The sequence below is a fragment of the Halichoeres trimaculatus genome, unplaced genomic scaffold, assembly GCF_033239565.1.
Source record: "Halichoeres trimaculatus isolate MK-OKI-2021-1 unplaced genomic scaffold, fHalTri1.1 fHalTri1_scaffold_22, whole genome shotgun sequence".
Taxonomy (NCBI): Eukaryota; Metazoa; Chordata; class Actinopteri; order Labriformes; family Labridae; genus Halichoeres; species Halichoeres trimaculatus.
The window spans coordinates 17632857-17650208 of NW_027437200.1; the positions used below are offsets into that span (position 1 = coordinate 17632857).

The following is a 17352-nucleotide window of genomic DNA, read 5'->3' on the forward strand; positions in this document are numbered from 1 at the left end:
TAATCTACAATTATTTTTTGTCAAATTACTAACAGATAAAATTGGGTAAAACATTAGCCTAGATATAAACAGAAACTTCAATGAATTCTTCTTGGTAAAAAAACCCCTTTAAAATACACTTTTTTTAAGTTATGCTAATTTCCCTTAGCTAAAGACAGCTATGGCTCAGATTTCCATTAGACAAAAGAAAGTTAGCCTTGTAATATCTGAAGGAAATAATCTAACATAGCTCAAACAGATCAACCATTAGCCTGAAAAAAATGTTTGTAAATCCATAAATAGCCTAAAAAAGACTCTAACTGAAATTTTTTAACACTTTGATGCTAACTTTTTAAATATTTTTTAAAGTATTTATTTATATATTTTTTGTAAGAATGTGAGAGTTAACGTTTATAACTCATAAAACAGCCTAAAAAAAGACACTCAACACTTTGATGCTAAATTTAAGCTAGGCTAGCGGGTGGTTAGCATAGTACTTGTGTTTTCAGAAAGGTTGAGGGCTTTTCTCTCAGCTTAACATGTGAATGTGACCCATATTAAGTCTACTAAGATTATCATTTTTTATTAAAATAAGACATAAACACTTAAATTTTTGTTTTCCAGTGTAAATGTTTATGGGGCGAGGTACAGAAGCGCAACTAATCAAATTTCGGAAAAAGTAATTCCAGAAGCTACACAAAAAAATACAGTCATAAGAGCAAAGATACAGGGTGAAAAACAGTTTTATTTATCTCTTTATTTTTGAGCTCTTGTTTTCTTGTCAAATTTGCCCGACACACAAAATTCTAACCGTTACGCTCCCCACCATAACACGACAGTAAAACTTTGATCTATGATTTGGATTGTGTGATTACATATCTTGGCCAGAAAGAGTCAGGGAGTACATTAAATAACTTTCATAAAGAACACAATTCATACAATAATGGACCCAAAAAAAGAACATAAAAACATTATTTCACAGAGATTGTTGAATCAGGAGCAGATGAGACGTCTGCGTTTTCCCTTCTGAAGGTGAGTAATGATCTTCTTCACTTTCACAATCCACCGTCATCCTGCAACAGGACAGAAGTCACAGGTTTATTCCTGTTCTCCACAGGAAGCGAGCGCACACATCACTAACAGAGCTGTAAATGAGTGTGAGTCACATCAATGTGTGACATTTGTTGATAAAACACACACCAGGATGTGTCTTTATTTCCCAAGAAATGTAACAAAAGAAGAGACAGGAACATGTCAGTGTTACAGTTTGTATGATTCAGTGTTGATAACTGTCTGTAAACCTTTTTAATGTGAAAACATAGAACATGTTTAAGTCAGGGGACGAGTCAGCAAAAATTTCCTCAGGAACCATCACTATACGTTAAACCATGTGCTAAACCTGGGTTTAATTTTCAAGCTGTGGAGGTTTTTTTGGTTGAAGTCACATGTTCAGAGTCACATTTTCCTATTTCCTGTTTACTTTTTCAATCCCCATAAGAAATTAGCTTTTTATGCATTTTTCTTTACAAATGTTTCAAGGCTGAGAAGAAAAAATAGTTTGTCCCTGATTTAAAAAGTGGTTGAAGAGCATTTTCTGGATGTGAATGTGTCTCTGGGTTATGAGTCACTGACTGATCTTTAACCTTTTTGGTGACATGCTTATTTTCTTTCTTGACATTAGTTAAAAATTCATTAGCAGCTAGCTAGCTAAACTAACATGATGGACAGTTAGCTTGGCTTTATTACAGACCCTAAAAAAATCAGACTGCTTTAAAAGAAATTTAAACTTGTCTTAAAAAAATGAAGCCTACTAGCTTCCTTACAACAACTTGTTTCGGAATAAACTGTATCACTAAAGTCTGTTTTCAAATTTTAAGTTAAGCTAGTAGCTGCTTGTCTCAGCACAAAGACTGGTCAGATGATTGTTGTTGAGAGGGTTTCAAACATCAATTCATTAAAAAAAGTTTAATAATAAGTATTAAATTGCATTTTTTAATGTTTTTTTAGCTATAGCTAGCGGCTAGTTAGCATAGCTTTAGATATATGGCTAGAGAATGGAAGAGAACAGCCAACTTTAATTAGTCCAGATGTCCTAATATACAGCTCTAGCATTAGCATAATCTTTTAGTGAGTTGCTAACAGTTAGCTTAGCTTTAGGTTATTAATTGGGTGGTAGATTTAAGTTATAGTAAAACTTTAATTGAACTGGAATGAAACTTAAGATACATTTATTTTTGTTGGCTTGTAGCAAAAAGCTTTGACTGGACTCTCCAAAAAGACCAAAAAGTAGACCAGAACGGTTAGCATAGCTTTGTCCAATTAAGTCAATCTAGAAAGAGTGGCTTTAACTTAACATGAAACATCTTTTCCAAGCATAAAAAATGACTCAAAACTCTTACATTTTTTAAGTTGTATGTGTGTATGCTAAAGTTACACAAATTGTTGTGTGCCTGGGTTTGAAGAAATCATTTATAAATTTAATATTATCGAAGCTAAAGCTGTAACACATTTAGAGCCAGAGCTAATAGTGACAATACAAATTTTCATAGTGTCTAAAATCTTGATGATACAGCTTGTTCTGAGCAAAGAGCACTTCTAAATTCTTTGTTTCACTAAAAAGAGATATAAAACGAAATATTCCTTAAATTTTTTGTTTTCAGACCATTTTTCTGTTTATTTGCAGTATCAGCCAGTTCCTACTTCCTTACAAACATATTAAGAACATGGAGTTAAAACTGCCACGTTTTTCTTTCCTGTTTTCCATCAGTGTAGGGCCTGATGGTAAAAAAATCCTCACTGAGGTTGTGTCATTTAGTGGATGGCCTACTTTAAAGGAACCCAAACAGAAAGCATCCAACATCCACCCTTTGAAACCACCATGGACTCTCTCTAAGAACTTTATCACCTCCTACATACTTTGTTGTTTCAATCTGAGTGTCTCTCACACTTTGAGATTTCAGAATTTGTCCACCTACATCTTTGCTGTCGCGACAGTCTCCACAGATGCAGCCCATGCAGCCGTTGACCACCTGGATGCCACAGAGCACCAGCTGCAGCACCCCCATCCCCAGCAGGATGGAGAACAGGACGACGTGCCACATCACCGCGTTCTCTGGGGACTCGCACAACGTCCACATGGTCTGGTTTATGAGGTAGCTACCATTAGCCCTGCAATGGAGAACAGCAGCAGAACATGAGGAGAGTCGAACACTCACAAAGAAGCATTAACAAAAAATGTGTAGCCCGCCAAGTTTAGGAGTGCAGGAAGAGAAAGTGTGATGACTAAGGTTAGGAAAAATGTGGCAGTAAGAAGGTGGATGGAACAAGTGAGGAATGGAGACAGAAACAGAGGGAAAACAGAAGAAAAGACGAGAAATATGTTGAGTTTTGCTAGAGACACCCCAACTGTTTGACTTTTTACCCTTTCCCAACAAAGAAATACCCATTAAAGCTAAGATGTTATTTTTACCAGTGTCCTTCCATATAAAAAAACATTGCCTTTTTATTCAGGGCAGGATGACACTTGCTGTTGTATTTTTGAAAATAAGATTAATGGCTGCAGCATTAGCTTTTTTTATTGGATAGTCATCAGTGATGTCAAAATACTTTTACTCTGGGGAAAAATCTGTCACCAAGAATGGTATTAAAACAAAAAAAATAAATAAAAATAAAACTTCCAACTCTTTGATAAGAAGTATTTGAAATGGTTTTCAAATTGTAAAAATATGGGTGTTGTTAGCCTAACGCAGGGGGTAACCAACCTGCGGCTCACAGCGGTTTGCCTTTTGGTGTGCGTGGTTCTTCGATCCATATGTCTATAGTTATGAGAAGTGGTGTGCCAATCAATATAAAGAATTGATATATTGATGCCAATGTTGGGGTCAGTATTGATCAGTACTAAGGTGATGAGACTGATACTTAAGTTTCAGTTTCTCTTCTCTACATAGATAAATACATAGATAGATCGATAGATAGATAGACAGACAGATAGATAGATAGATAGATAGATAGATAGATAGATAGATAGATAGATAGATAGATAGATAGATAGATAGATAGATAGATAAATCCTACTTTGAAAACTGAAAATGAATTGATTTTCATTTTTCGTCATTGCGTTTATGTGTGAAAGGAAGAGCATTTGCAGCTGCATTTCTCCTGGCTGCACACAGACTTCTCTGAAACAAAGCTTGATTGTTCTTTGTATCAAAGAGCTACATGCCAATCACAGAGAGGACGAAATGCAGCATGTATTCCATCTGTGCTCTTTGTTTACTGTGTTGCGTTTTTCTTCTTTGTTGGATTCATTTGCGGGGTAAACTGTGTCGCGCTGCTACAGCGTCACGCTATTGTTTAACAGCTGCGGTTTTCAGCATCCTACTTACACACCTCCTACCACGAGAGGGCACAGTTTGCTGTGGAAACACAAACGGGATCAGGCTTAACTGTGCCAAACTGAGCCAAACTGAACCAGACTGCTTGGTGGGAACGCAGATTAAGGGTGTGATCTTGTTTGGGGGGGCAGCAGCCCCTTGTCTTCATTTAAAGCAGCACTAAATTACACAGCTGTTGTCCACTGAGGTGTATCATGGTTTTGAACTTTGTTTTAAGAATTTTTGTCTGCTTTATAATAAAGAGATTGGCATAAACAACTAAATATAGTTTGATGTAGTTAACATCGGACCAAAGACTGTAAGACCAAAAACAAGACGAGGTGCCTGATGAGCAACTGATACATCACTTTTTCTTCAATGAGCAATTTTGGCTTAAAAATGGCTGGAGACCAGACAACACATAAAAACTGTTGGAAACCTTAAAAATATGTCAACACTACTAGGTAGGTCAACAAGTACTTTCTTATATAACTCACAACTGCTCTGATAATCTGGATAAATGACTGTTTTGTTCCAACAATAGTTCAAAACCAAACAATATTTTTCTGCCTTTAACACTATAAAACACACTAAATGACTGATAGCTGTGTCTTCACTCTGACAGTGATAGACAGGAGGTTAAATAACACAGCTCAACTCTGTGAAACAGAAACAGAGAAAAGAGGAAACTGTGGTTTTTAGGGGGAAGGACAATCTCAGGGTCAATATTATTTTTCCACCATGCTTCCCTTTCCTGTTGGCCTCTGTGACCTTCAATCTGCTGTCATCAGGAACAACAATACATATTAACAGCGTGATTTTATTTATTAACAGTCGTCTCAATCAGCTGATGGGTCCCTCATCAGCTGACTCAGTTTTTCCTGCCTAAGCTTGTAAAAATGCTCCAGTGGTGCTAATCCCTGCGCATTATCACTCTCTTTGGGTCTCATGTTGATTTGGGGGCCAACAAGAAGACAAAGTATAATAGAGCGATTGTTCCTTAACTGCAAAATCCAAGAATGCTAATCTGTAGCTTAGCAAGGCCTATGATCAAGCTAAAAAAAAGTCCAAGCATCTCCAGCATCTCTTTAAACTCAAACTACAATGACACAGAAATGACTGGGTGGACTAGTCTGCCACCTGCTGGATTAAAAACATAATGCAACTTCTGTTTCATGATGAAGAACTGACTTCTCTCTGCTTCTTTAGCTAATGGAGACAACAGAGTAGAGCAGATAAACCTGAAAAATAAGGAAGGACTCTAAAGGGGATGATAAGCAATGAGAGTAAGGGTTGATAAATACTTACGTGCCAGAGTCTTCAAAGGGGTACTGCCATTCTCCATCCACCAGACACTTGGGTCCAATAGCCATGCCAGCCGAGGCGACACTGATACAGTAGATCGAGCCGACCAAGCCAAACGCAGAGCAGAACACAGAGTTCAGCATCTGAGGAAGGAAACACAGAGGAAACTCATTCAGTTGTTATATAAGAATTACTGGTTCCTACAAGACCTTATACTGGTCTTTCCTTTAATGCTAGTTTTGATCTTTTCCTCTCAATTTGTTTTCATTTCTTGTATGAAAATGACCTTGGATTCTTTTTTAATGTAAACAATCAAGCTGCATGACTTCTTTATAGTTAGGTAATATTCTTTAATCTCATTACATCAAAAACATCTGGATTCAATAATTGGTAAATGAGAAGCCATATCCTAAAAAATGTAATGCACTTTGATCTATTTTGTTTAACAGAGACGACATGCAGAAACATTAACTATTTTTAGTAATAAAAGTAAACATTAAATGTTGAAAAACAGTTTATTTGCACATATCCCAAGATGAGAGGTTTGGGTTTTGTTCCATTTAATGAAATAACAGCACAAAAGTGTTTAATTGCTAGGTGCCATTTGTTGGTCATGGACACCAAACTTGTCCAAACTTTTTGTGGCTTCAGTGATATTTTTTCTACTTTTTCTCCTGTGTTTGTCTGGAGATCCTACATGTAACCATGGCTGCATTGTTTACATGTGAAATCAGCTGTTAGAAGCCTTTAGCATGTCAATGCTAACTGATGCAAGGCCGGATGTTTCCCTACAAGGTGTGAAGAAGGGGGTGGGGACGACGTGCTGGTTCTTAGGTGTGAGCTAAGAAGTGACGACATTGACCTGTCCTTCCATCCATCGTTATTAGGAACGTAAGACCCAGCATCAGAGGGAATACCAGAGGGCAGAACAGCGTCATGCTATTCACAGACATGGCTAACAGAGCTAACATCAGACACCAACGCCACATTGGAAGAGCTTCCCCTGCTGTGAGCAGACAGGATCCAGGAGACAGAGACTGAACACACTGCTGAAGAAGCTCAGTCCTGGACCCTGTGGAGGTGGAGGCTGGCTGAACTGGACAATGATGAACAAGCTGCCATCATCTATTTTCTAATGGAGAGTTTTGCACTTTCTATACACCTTCTTACTTGTGTTGTCTTGATTGCTGCTGTGACTTCAATTTCGTTGTACTTGTTAAAATGACAATTAAGTTCTATGCTATTCTATTCAATTCAATTCAATTCAATTCTATTCTATTCTGTTCTATTCTATTCTATTCTATTCTATTCTAACCCTGTGGTCATCTGAAGTTAATGCGCTAAAATGTTTCACGAACTCTTACAATGTACTTCATAGTTGTCTCAGGCAAATTAAGTTTTCCCAGAGTTTATTTAGGCACAAAACTTAGTTAACAAACTGAACAAGCGCCATCTACTGGTCAAGGCCAAGAAATGTGGCTGGAAAATCAAGCAAATGTGACTTCAAGAGATAGCTTAGTTTTAAGGAAGTAACTAGGACATTACTAGACATATTTGATCCTGGGGATTGACTGCTCATTTTCCACAATCTATCTTGGTAACATCCCTACCCACTTGTCAAAAAAAGATTAGTAACTATTAAAGATTTTATTAGCAGCTAGCAAAAAAGCTGTTACATGAAAATGGTTGCAACTCGATCCTCCAACAAAGACTGACTGGATCAATATTGTGTCTCAAATTGAAGGTATAGAAAGATTGGCTTTCTCACTAAACCTAGGAGCAGAAACTTTTTTGCAAAAATGGGAAAAATGGATTGTGTATCATACACTACTGTTCGAACTGACTTTTTTTTTTTCCTTTGTCACAGTGACATTAAGATGTATGGATGACTCTCTGTTCATTATCTGTAAAATAAATAGATAAATAAATAAAATAAACTCTCCACCATGGGCACTTAAGCGCTCTACTTCCAGATTAAAACAGGGAAGTACAAACGTCCATACTTCATTTACTGCATGTTGCTGAAGTCCATATGGTGTGCAGCTTTAAAACGTTTTTGTTTGCCCATCCATCTTTGATATAAGGTTGCCCTCTTACCATCGATCCTTATCACGCCGCTCTTTTCACTGAAAGTCTCTCAGATGACTTTACTCACCCGGCAACGATTTCCACAGCAGCCTGCTCCACAGCAACCCTTGCCCCCAGCTCTGATAGCTGAACAGCTCGGACACAGCATCTGGAAAACAAAAGACATTTTTACTCCCAGTTACTGAAAGCGTTACCTGTAATGCCTTATCTTCAGAGGCCGTTAAATGAAACAACAGGAGAGTCCTTTCAGCGTTGATAGAGGCTATTTTGGATTCAGTGTTTTTGTGTCTCATCCGTTATCTCTTTAACCAAATATTTGTGAATCCTCAGTCAAGTTTCACTCTTCTCCCTCCTCGTCCCAGCAGAAACACGGGATATTCATTATTTAAACAATCATAAAACAGTGATAAAGGTGTTTCCTTTAACAGGACTCCAAGGTACGTGAGATCCATTAATGAGACACGTGTTTGTATTATTTATTGTCCCTGTCACCTTCAACATAACGCTGTCACAGACTCGTCTAATCATATCAGGGTGGAGTCTCAATATTTTAACCGCGTCAAAGTTCCTCCTGTAGAAATAGTGTGTAGACACTGTGTCTCGTGTACAATATGCTGTCATTTTCACTTCCTGTTTGAATTTTAAAAGAAACATCCGATAATTTAACAAACAATTGTCTTTAATTAAAAGTCTTGAAAGTGTTAAAACTCATAAAGTTTGAACGTTTAATGGCAAGCGTACCTCAATCAAGCTCTTTATCTTTACACAAATTTACAAAATAATTCAAAATAAAGTAGTCTGTGCATACAAATGAGTAAATATAGAAACTTTTTCTTGAGATTAATGGCATTATCAGCGCTTTAATGTTTACACAAAGTCAGAGATAACTCCAGTCATAACTTTTTGCACCTTACAGGAAGTTTAATCAGTAACTGTTTATGGTTTATTTGTGTTTTACATAATAATACTTAAGTTTTATTGCATTGCAAGTTAAAAATTGATATGGTGGAGTAAAAATATTTATTACTATCTCTTAAAATCATGTGGATTTTATGTATTAAGTGGCATCAAGTAGGTGGAATTCAGCAAAAGTTAGTTTTGTTTCTTTTATGCCCTTTATATATATCAGTTTGATGGAGACAAGAGTTCTCAGTAAAGATTAAATACGACTTATTTTGATTCACAGCTCAGTTTTCCTGTAAAAATTATAATCAACCATAGTTTATGAGTAAGATAAAGACAGTGGGTTGTTGATAATTTGAGTTGACAAAAAATAACAGATAAAAACCCAAGAAATGAATTTTGTATTTATGCAAGAAAGAGAAAAGAAATCGAAATTTAAATGCTGTTAAAGTCGATCAAAGCCACAATGAGATAATGTAGTTTAACATGGAGTTCAACTGATTTATTACTTTAAAAATAAACAGACTTTAATTAAAATTAAAAAACCTGACTTTACAGATCTAAATACTTCATACTCACAAAGAGGCCTCCTCCAATGAGTCCCCCCATAAGCCAGACCTGCGTCGAGATCTGGTAATTTTCCAGACTTTCCCCGTTAGGGAAGAACAGCAGCAGGTTTGAGATCATGCAGACGAACGCGGACGGCAGCAGGATCAAGCCCACCAGGCGGGCACATTTCCCCGTACAACACATTTTATTTTATTTTTCAGCTTTTTTCTTATTTTCTCCTCTGTTCCTATTCTGTTTCTGCTCTTGCTTCGAGTATGTTTGAGCCAAAAAGGAGGTAGAGCAAAGCGTAGGAAACAACACACCTCCCCTTTCGCACTGTGAAAGTCAAATAAAGGCAGTGACAGAGCCTCAGAAAGAAGGGGCAAAGGCTGGGCGGTGGCGTGGCTTCACTGTCATGTGATGTCACCGCTGTATAACCAAAAAAGGGTCTCTGATAAGAAAAAGGGAAGCTCTAACAAGAGAAGAGGCAACATAGTTTCAATGGAGGTAAAATATAATCACACCTAAAAACAACTTCAGTAAGGGAAATGAAGGGGTTTCTTTGTGAGTGTGTGTTCAGGGGGGTCTAACGTGGACTTCAGCGCCCTTTGGTTCCTGTCGATGAGTCTATTCTATTTATGGCCCTTTTGTAAACACAAGAGTGGGAGCGGCTGATGGATTGGTTCAATAAAATAAGAAACATATCTGTAGAGTATGAGGTGTAAATTCATAGGTTTGTTTTTGGTGCTTTTGGGGACATTTTCTACAGGGGGAAACACCTTCATCAGGACCAAAGTCATTTCTGAGGTCCCAGTGAGGATTTTAGGTTGATTTAAAAAAAGTGTGAGTCTAATTGATCTTCTGAATAAAACCAAATCTTATCAGCAAAGTAAGGAGTGTAAATTATTTATCTGGTTTATGATACTTAAAGGAGACTTTGACTGGTGTAAAATAACCCTGTGGGGACCTTTAGACTACAGACAAATTTTGAGGTTCTGGTAATCAATTGTGATAAAAAGAAAAGCCACAAGAAAAAAGATGTTATTTTTAGGAGAATAAAGTCGTAACGTGGCTGAAACTAGGGATGGGTGCCTTTTACATTTCAAAGGATACAGTACCAATGCCCGGTACCTGGCAATCAGTACCGGTACTCAACAGTACCAATTTTTGGTACTTTTTTGTGTTTATGTGGTAATAAGATATCACCATGTGTAAAAAAAAAAAAAAAGTATAGTTTTTATTTTTTTTTTGGTTTGACATTTTTATTCTTCAATATATAAACTTGCAATGCTGTGTTCATGTCCATCATGGAAAATTACCTACTCTTCCACTCCCTCACAGTCACAAGGATGCATTTAGGTACCTAAACATGGTACCTTTTGTTTTTAAAGCCGCGTTTCCACCAAGCAGACCGATTCAGTTTGTCTTGGTACGGCACACATTTTGTGACGTTTCCACTGACTTATCCCGGGACAGATCTCCAACAACCGAGACAAGCCGGCCTACTCTTTTGGGACCCTTTCCTATGGGTGCCAGACTGAACCGATCCGCTCTCAGAAGGTGGAGTTACAACACTGCAGACCATTGATTGGTCGAAAGAATCGTCACTTACTCCGACAGCGGCTGCATTTCTCTTGTAGGCACACAGACTTCTCTGAAACAAAGCTTGATTACACTTTGTATCAAAGAGCTACATGCCAATCACAGAGAGAACGAAATGCTGCATGTCTTCTATCTGTGCTCTTTGTTTACTGTGTTGCGTTTTTGTTCTTTGTTGGATTTATTAGCGGGCTAAACTGTGCTGCGCTGCTACAGCGTGCTGTGGAAACGCAAACAGGATCAGGCTTAAGTGTACCAAACCAAACCAAACTGTACTGAACAGACCCGGACAGCTTGGTGGAAACGCTGCTGAAGTTAATTGGTACTCAGTACTTTTGACAGAACTCGGTTGGTACCTACAAAAGTACCTAATCTGGTACCCATCCCTGGCTGAAACACAAACACATTATTATTATTATTAAAAGATATGGATATTCTTGAGTCTAGATGATAATTACATCAGTGGTTTCTGGAATTCAATAGAGTTAACAGTTAATAAGAGTCTTTTTTTTTATGTCTGATCCCACAAAAATCCAGGAAATCCATTTGATGTCGTCCCTTTTCCAAATAAGACCCTCACACTGACATACCCCTTTGGCAAAAACACGACAACAACAAAAAAAATCTTTACACCCATTCATGATGAACACTTATTTGCTCAATATGTTAAGTTTTCATATTTAAAAAACAAATGGAAGAGTTCAACTTTCACTTTCTTTTTGTTGTTTACAGATTGAAAAACTTCACGCTGTGCCACTCCAAAATAGAACAACCGGATCTTCCTGCTCAGTATTCATACCACTTTCTAAATCTCACCTGGTAGAAATCCATGCCGTTCCCGTAAACGCCTCAGGTTTTAGTTTTCTCTTCAGACTCGGTGTTCAGGACGAGGGAGCTTCAGCTGGAATGGCTGGTAAGTTGTTTCTCACATAGACACATTAAGTCTTGATATTCTGTTATGTTTAGCTTGCAGCTCTTAAAGTTGGTGGTTTAATGAGAGCTTAACAAATGCTGGATAGGCAGCCAATGAAAAACATTAGCATGCTAGCATGCAAAATTTTAATGATGCAACACTGGGCCCGCACAAATCTTCTACCATGACAGGTAAGCCTCAACTGTCACCTTTCACTGAACTTTTAAATTTTATAAACGTTTCCTGTGACGTCACCTTTGTTAAAAGCTAATATATTTTCGTCAAACGTTGCTTTTTCTGACACGCGCAGATAAAATTAAAGAGCTCGTGTCGAAATGCCTGCAAGCCCGGGAAATGGCATACTGTCCATACAGCCGGTTCCCTGTTGGTGCAGCCATATTGACAGCAGATGGCGCCATAGTTACAGGTAAAATATCTCCAAAATGCATCAAAGACTAACCCATAAACATTTTCTCCACAACGTAAGTTCTAAAGTGCCTTTTACTTTTAAAAATAGGATGATTGTTGTAATTATTTTATTTATTTTCTTATTTGGGTTTTTTATTTATTTGATTTAGTTCATTTTAGTTTAGTCTGTCTTTATTTCATTCTTGATAACATAAAAATTATAAGCACAATACAAAATAAATAAATAAATCTTAATATAAATGAGGAAAAGAAGAAGAAAAAGTCTTATGGTATCTGCCCCTTCCCTCACAAAATGATTAAATAGACACTTGATCAGACAACCAAAAACATTAGGCCAGCATGCCTTTAGCTTTGCAAAAAAATAAAAAAAAAATAAAATAATGATAAAAAATAAAAAATATAATAAATATAATAAAAAAAATTAAATTAAAAAAAATAATAATAATGATAATAATAATAATAGTAAGTATAACAATCATATTCATTAGTATGCAATATGCATTTATTTTAAGTGCAACTAACATTTAAAAACAAAAACCTCCTGAAAGTTAGCTTCTACATGCTGCTTCAGACAAACACGTTGACAACATATTTTGCATCAATATAAGTTGCAAAAAATAGTAAATGTGCAGCATTATATAACAAAGCGTACAACTACTCTGGGTTTGTTAACCTTTATGTGCTGCTTACACTGCAGTCTGCAAACACGAGACATGTTAGCTTTTAAATTTTACTTCCCCATGGGTTTATTGCTCGTGGATCATTTAGTGCTCTGTCCTTATTTTTATGCTGCATTTTGTAAATAGTCAACACCCCGAGTGTTTGGTAATCTTCTTTTTATAGTTGTATGTCAATATTTTGCATCTGTTCTTTTCATTTTGCTTCTTATCTTATCTAACAGAGCTATTCAGAGGTGAATCACAGCGCATCATTAAAGTCAGTTAACCAGAAAAATGCACCAGAATATACACGAGATGAGAACGGAGAAGTCTCACTGTGCTTTGTTGCTGCTGTAAAACGCTTTCATCACATCAGCAAAATACTCTGTAGATAACGTCATCACTACATGGTTAAGTATGTTCTTTTTTTTACAGTAGGATAGCCAAGAGATGAGGCAACAGCAGAGAAGAGGATTTTAGAAAATTGTAGATGGTGCCTGGAGAATAATGTATAGTAAACAGGTCGTTATCACAGAGGAAGAAAAGACTTGCACTCACCCTGTTAAGATTCTGACTTGTAAAAAACTGCTCCTTAAACATTGAAATTTGTGATTTTAAAAAGAGAAATACAGATTTGATGCCTGGCAACAGTGGAGGAGGCTTCTAGAATGCCGGGTTAAGTCACTCCAAATTAAGCATTTCAGACAGTGGCTGTAATTGAGGTATGAAAGACACCAGAGCCTGAGCCTGATCAGTTTGTCATGTGTGTGCTCAGGCTGTAACGTGGAGAACGCCTCCTACGGTCTGACTGTGTGTGCCGAGCGAACCGCCATCCAGAGGGCTGTGGCGGAAGGACACCGCAAGTTCACTGCTATTGCTGTAACATGGTGAGATTTTTAGTCGACATTAAAAGTGCTGCCTAGTGCATTTTATTTTGCTTTCTTTCATCTGCTTCTGTTTTATATGTGTAGTGATATCAAAGACCGCTTTGTTGGGCCGTGTGGAGCATGTCGACAGGTTCTTGTGGAGGTGAGTTAGCGCATGTATTATCCTGAGATTAGCAGGAGAACATACCAAATAATGTATCACAGACTTATGGAGGTTTAGCAAAAATGATAAACCATGATTTACGAAATTTTGATTCTTTTATTGGCTGATTTCAGTGTTTTTATACTCAAAGTGAAAACCCTTATTTAGTAAACTGAAAGTAAACAAAAATAACGACAAAAAGAGTTTGAAATGCATGTTTTCACTTTCTCCCTTCACAGTTTGGAGCAGATTGGGTTGTGTACTTGACGAAGCCTGATGGATCTTACAAAGAAACCAGCCTCAGTGAACTGTTGCCTCATGCATTTTCACCTGAACACCTGGCAATAAAATGAGAAGGCGTAACAGCATCATTGGACATCAGTGTTTATTGATTTAAAAGTTGTTGTTACAAAAAACATATGAGTTGTGTTACAAAAACACTGTAAATTCAATGAATAATATGATAAAATAAAACAATTTTTACCTCTCTAAGTGCAATTTTCTTTCATTTTTTATTATTATTATTATTATTTTATTTATTTTTTATTATTATTATTGTTATTATTAATATTATTATTATTAATAATCGTGGTGGTGCAATATTTTCATTATTATTATTATTATTATTATTATTATTATTACTATTAATGGCGGTAGTAGTTGTTGTTGCGTTATGTAACAGAGAACTCACCAGAGATCTAAAGGAGACGTCTCCAGAGGACAGGTCACGTGAGGAAAGTGGGCGGGTCAGGAATTCGTTTCCGGAAACATGGAGGCTGTAGTGAGCGATGTGGTAGCTCCCGAGGACCTTTTAGTAAGTAAAGAAACGTTTTGAGGTGTCTATTTTACCTCAAATTTGTATAATATTTTAAATAGACATTTAAAACACCATTAAAGCTTATTTAGTGTCATTAACCGCTGAAACTGCGGTGAAATATGACGTGTAAGAGGAGACTGTCGCGTGACCCAGGGAGCTAAATGCTAATGATGTTGTTTATGATTGAAACCGAGTCTCCGTGGTCATTGTAATTGGCATTTTTAAGATAAATATGAATCATGAACATTCCAGTTTTCTGTTTGTGTGTTCTTTTGTGATATTAAATCCATATCGGAAAAAATGAAAGGTTATTTCCGCTTTTGTTTACACAATGTTGCTCTTCACCTGCTACAAGTGACGCAGAGTTGAATGCGACACAGTGCTCATGAATCAGTCTCTTTGCGACTTATTACATCATTTTTTTCTAGGGAAAGTACACTTAACTTCATGTGTAACGGTTTTTATTATTTTTGTCAGAAATTCGAGAAGAAGTACAACAGTGAGCTGGCGAAAGGAGCTGTGTCCAAAGAAACGAAGTTTGAGTATGCCTGGTGTCTGATCAGGAGTAAATACTCAGACGATATCAAGAAGGGAATTGTGCTCTTGGAAGGTGAGCTAATTCTGATACGTCAATGTGATGTGACGTCGTTAAATATTACTGACTCCTATAAAAAGCTAAATTGAAATGGCTATCACGGAACATTAAAACATGTGTTAATGTAAATTTCACGTACTCTACATTGGATCCCAAATAAACATGTCCAGTATTTACTAGCTTTTGGATGATTTGACTCACAACCATCAGGCAGATAAAGATATCGCTGGGCAAAATGTTTAACAGAAATAAAAGCAAAGAAATGACAACTTTATTACTCTGGATAGAAGACTGCCCCCCTTTTTTAAAGTATTACTTATTTGGAGCATGTGCCAGAGGTAGTGTTCATTTCAGAAGCTCTTTTAGATTTAGTATTGATGAAAACACATTTTGGTCTTTTTTTACGTTTAAAGTTTTATGGCCAGTTTTAGTTGATAAAAATTCATATCATTTTAGTTTAGTTTCAGTCAACATACATTTTTTATTTACTTTTTTTTCATGTGGCGGTTTGGAGAGGTTGTTCCAAGTGTTTAAATTAGGGATGTACAATATAGCCGTATCGATATCTGTATATGCCGATATTTACTCATTAGTTGCCAGCCGTTTTCAAAGCATCTTGAATAATCTTTCAAGACCCAAATAATATTGTTTTCTTTGACTTTGTAAACACCAAAACTACCTAAGAAGAGTGGACTCTCTTCTTTTATGTCTCTTCCTGTTTTTGATCCACAAAACAGACAAAACATACTTTTTTGATCACCTTCATCTCGGGCGTTCCATCCCTTGATCCTCGTCGTCTTTGGTCGTCTTTTCTCATGATCGCGCCGCTCTTTCTCTCTGACCTAACGCAACACATCATCTCAGATTGTGTAGATGGGTTTTTTAATTCTAATATTGATAATATTATTAAATATTGGTTATCGGCCATAACAATAATCTCTCTTTTTTTTTTCTTTTTTTTTTGCCTTTTCAACAAATATCTGTAATTTAATTAATTTGTTTTATATACAATTATTTGTTATTTCACATTTTAAGGATTGTACAAGGCATTTGACAACAAAAACAACAATGAAGCTGCTCCCTCACTCAGAGGGGAAACAAAGTTAAACAATGCACATTCCATTTGCTTATCAACAAACATATAATCCATTTTTATTTTATTTTTTTTTCCATTTTTAAATAATAATAATAATAATAATGATTAGAAAAAAGCCATAACAATAATCTCAATATTGCCACAAAGACTGTCGTTTCATGGTCTTGTTGATGTAAAAAAATAAATAGATAAATAACCTACAGTCATCAGAGCCCTTCTTAACCCCTTCATCGAGCTGTGTATAATCAATGAATGCTGTGTTTTGTTTTTTGTTTTATCAGAGCTTGTCCAGAAAGCATCGAAGGACGACTCTCGGGACTTCCTGTTCTACCTTGCTGTGGCGTACTACAGACTCAAAGTTAGTGTCTGCCTTAAGTGACTGAAGGCTTTATACATCAAGCTTCCCCTCTTAAAGTTAATGCAACATTTAAAATGTTAACTCATCTGAGAGCACTTTCCTCTCTCCTTTTCTCCGTCCAGGAATATGAGAGAGCTCTCAAGTACATTCGAACTCTTCTGAGAAACGAGCCGGGGAACAAGCAGGCGATGGATCTGGAGAAACTCATCGACAAGGCTTTGAAAAAAGGTAACGGCACATGTATGAGACGTAACCTGCTTTCATGAGATGTTTTAGTGAACAAAAACAAAACTCTTGACGCTCGCTTGTTGTCGTCTAGATGGCCTGGTCGGTATGGCAATTGTCGGGGGGATCGGCGTGGGTGTGGTGGGTTTGGCGGGTCTCATCGGCTTGGCTGTGTCAAAGGGAGCTGCAAAATCCTAACCCGGATGTGGGACTGCGTGTCCTCATGTTGCTGGACTGACACACTGATCCTTCCCACGCTCAAAAGATTAAAAGCTTGTGTCAAAAGCTCGAAGAATTCCTGCAGGATTTTGTTTGAGGTTGATTATAAATAATACACCTTACAGGGTTTGAATAATAACCTGTTTTCATACTTTTACATGACGTTCATTCATCATATATACGCCATTACCGAGCTGTCTATTCAAAAACAAAGCC

At 36.8% G+C, this 17352-nt stretch overlaps 3 protein-coding genes across 4 annotated transcripts; 2 read left to right on the forward strand and 1 right to left on the reverse strand.

The window, feature by feature from the left end:
* Nucleotides 1-752: 752 nt before the first annotated feature.
* On the reverse strand, nt 753-12091 carry tm4sf5 (transmembrane 4 L six family member 5). 2 transcript variants are annotated; one of them, XM_074661942.1, is made up of 5 exons: nt 11613-12091; nt 7813-7893; nt 5661-5800; nt 2955-3147; nt 753-1052 (listed from the first exon to the last, which is right to left on the reverse strand). In XM_074661942.1, the coding sequence occupies exons 1-5, from the start codon at nt 11625-11627 to the stop codon at nt 1035-1037; spliced, it is 447 nt and encodes a 148-aa protein (XP_074518043.1). In that variant the 5' UTR covers nt 11628-12091; the 3' UTR covers nt 753-1034. The 2 variants fall into 2 exon arrangements, with proteins under 2 accessions (XP_074518043.1, XP_074518044.1); XM_074661943.1 differs by lacking the exon at nt 11613-12091 and adding an exon at nt 9228-9735.
* On the forward strand, nt 11669-14204 carry LOC141784202 (cytidine deaminase). Its single transcript, XM_074661944.1, has 5 exons — nt 11669-11709; nt 12020-12136; nt 13573-13684; nt 13769-13826; nt 14066-14204. Exons 1-5 carry the CDS (start codon nt 11703-11705, stop codon nt 14177-14179), a joined length of 408 nt encoding a protein of 135 aa, XP_074518045.1. The 5' UTR covers nt 11669-11702; the 3' UTR covers nt 14180-14204.
* A 333-nt stretch (nt 14205-14537) lies between these two features.
* Nucleotides 14538-17326, forward strand: fis1 (fission, mitochondrial 1). The gene is made up of 5 exons (XM_074661938.1): nt 14538-14640; nt 15121-15253; nt 16616-16692; nt 16815-16920; nt 17012-17326. Exons 1-5 carry the CDS (start codon nt 14596-14598, stop codon nt 17113-17115), a joined length of 465 nt encoding a protein of 154 aa, XP_074518039.1. The 5' UTR covers nt 14538-14595; the 3' UTR covers nt 17116-17326.
* The last annotated feature ends 26 nt before the right edge of the window (nt 17327-17352 follow it).

Bases quoted from the DNA above. Each gene is read 5' to 3' on its own strand.
- tm4sf5 (XM_074661943.1), bottom strand. From the start codon at position 9,401: ATGTGTTGTACGGGGAAATGTGCCCGCCTGGTGGGCTTGATCCTGCTG. The intron at 5,801-7,812 runs GTGAGTAAAGTC...TTCCTTCCTCAG, and splicing joins GCTGTGGAAATCGTTGCCGG to ATGCTGAACTCTGTGTTCTG. The intron at 3,148-5,660 runs GTAAGTATTTAT...TCTCCATTGCAG, and splicing joins CCCTTTGAAGACTCTGGCAC to GGCTAATGGTAGCTACCTCA.
- LOC141784202 (XM_074661944.1), top strand. The intron at 12,137-13,572 runs GTAAAATATCTC...GTGTGTGCTCAG, and splicing joins AGATGGCGCCATAGTTACAG to GCTGTAACGTGGAGAACGCC. The intron at 13,685-13,768 runs GTGAGATTTTTA...TTATATGTGTAG, and splicing joins ACTGCTATTGCTGTAACATG to TGATATCAAAGACCGCTTTG.
- fis1 (XM_074661938.1), top strand. From the start codon at position 14,596: ATGGAGGCTGTAGTGAGCGATGTGGTAGCTCCCGAGGACCTTTTA. The intron at 15,254-16,615 runs GTGAGCTAATTC...TTGTTTTATCAG, and splicing joins GGGAATTGTGCTCTTGGAAG to AGCTTGTCCAGAAAGCATCG. The intron at 16,693-16,814 runs GTTAGTGTCTGC...TTCTCCGTCCAG, and splicing joins TGGCGTACTACAGACTCAAA to GAATATGAGAGAGCTCTCAA.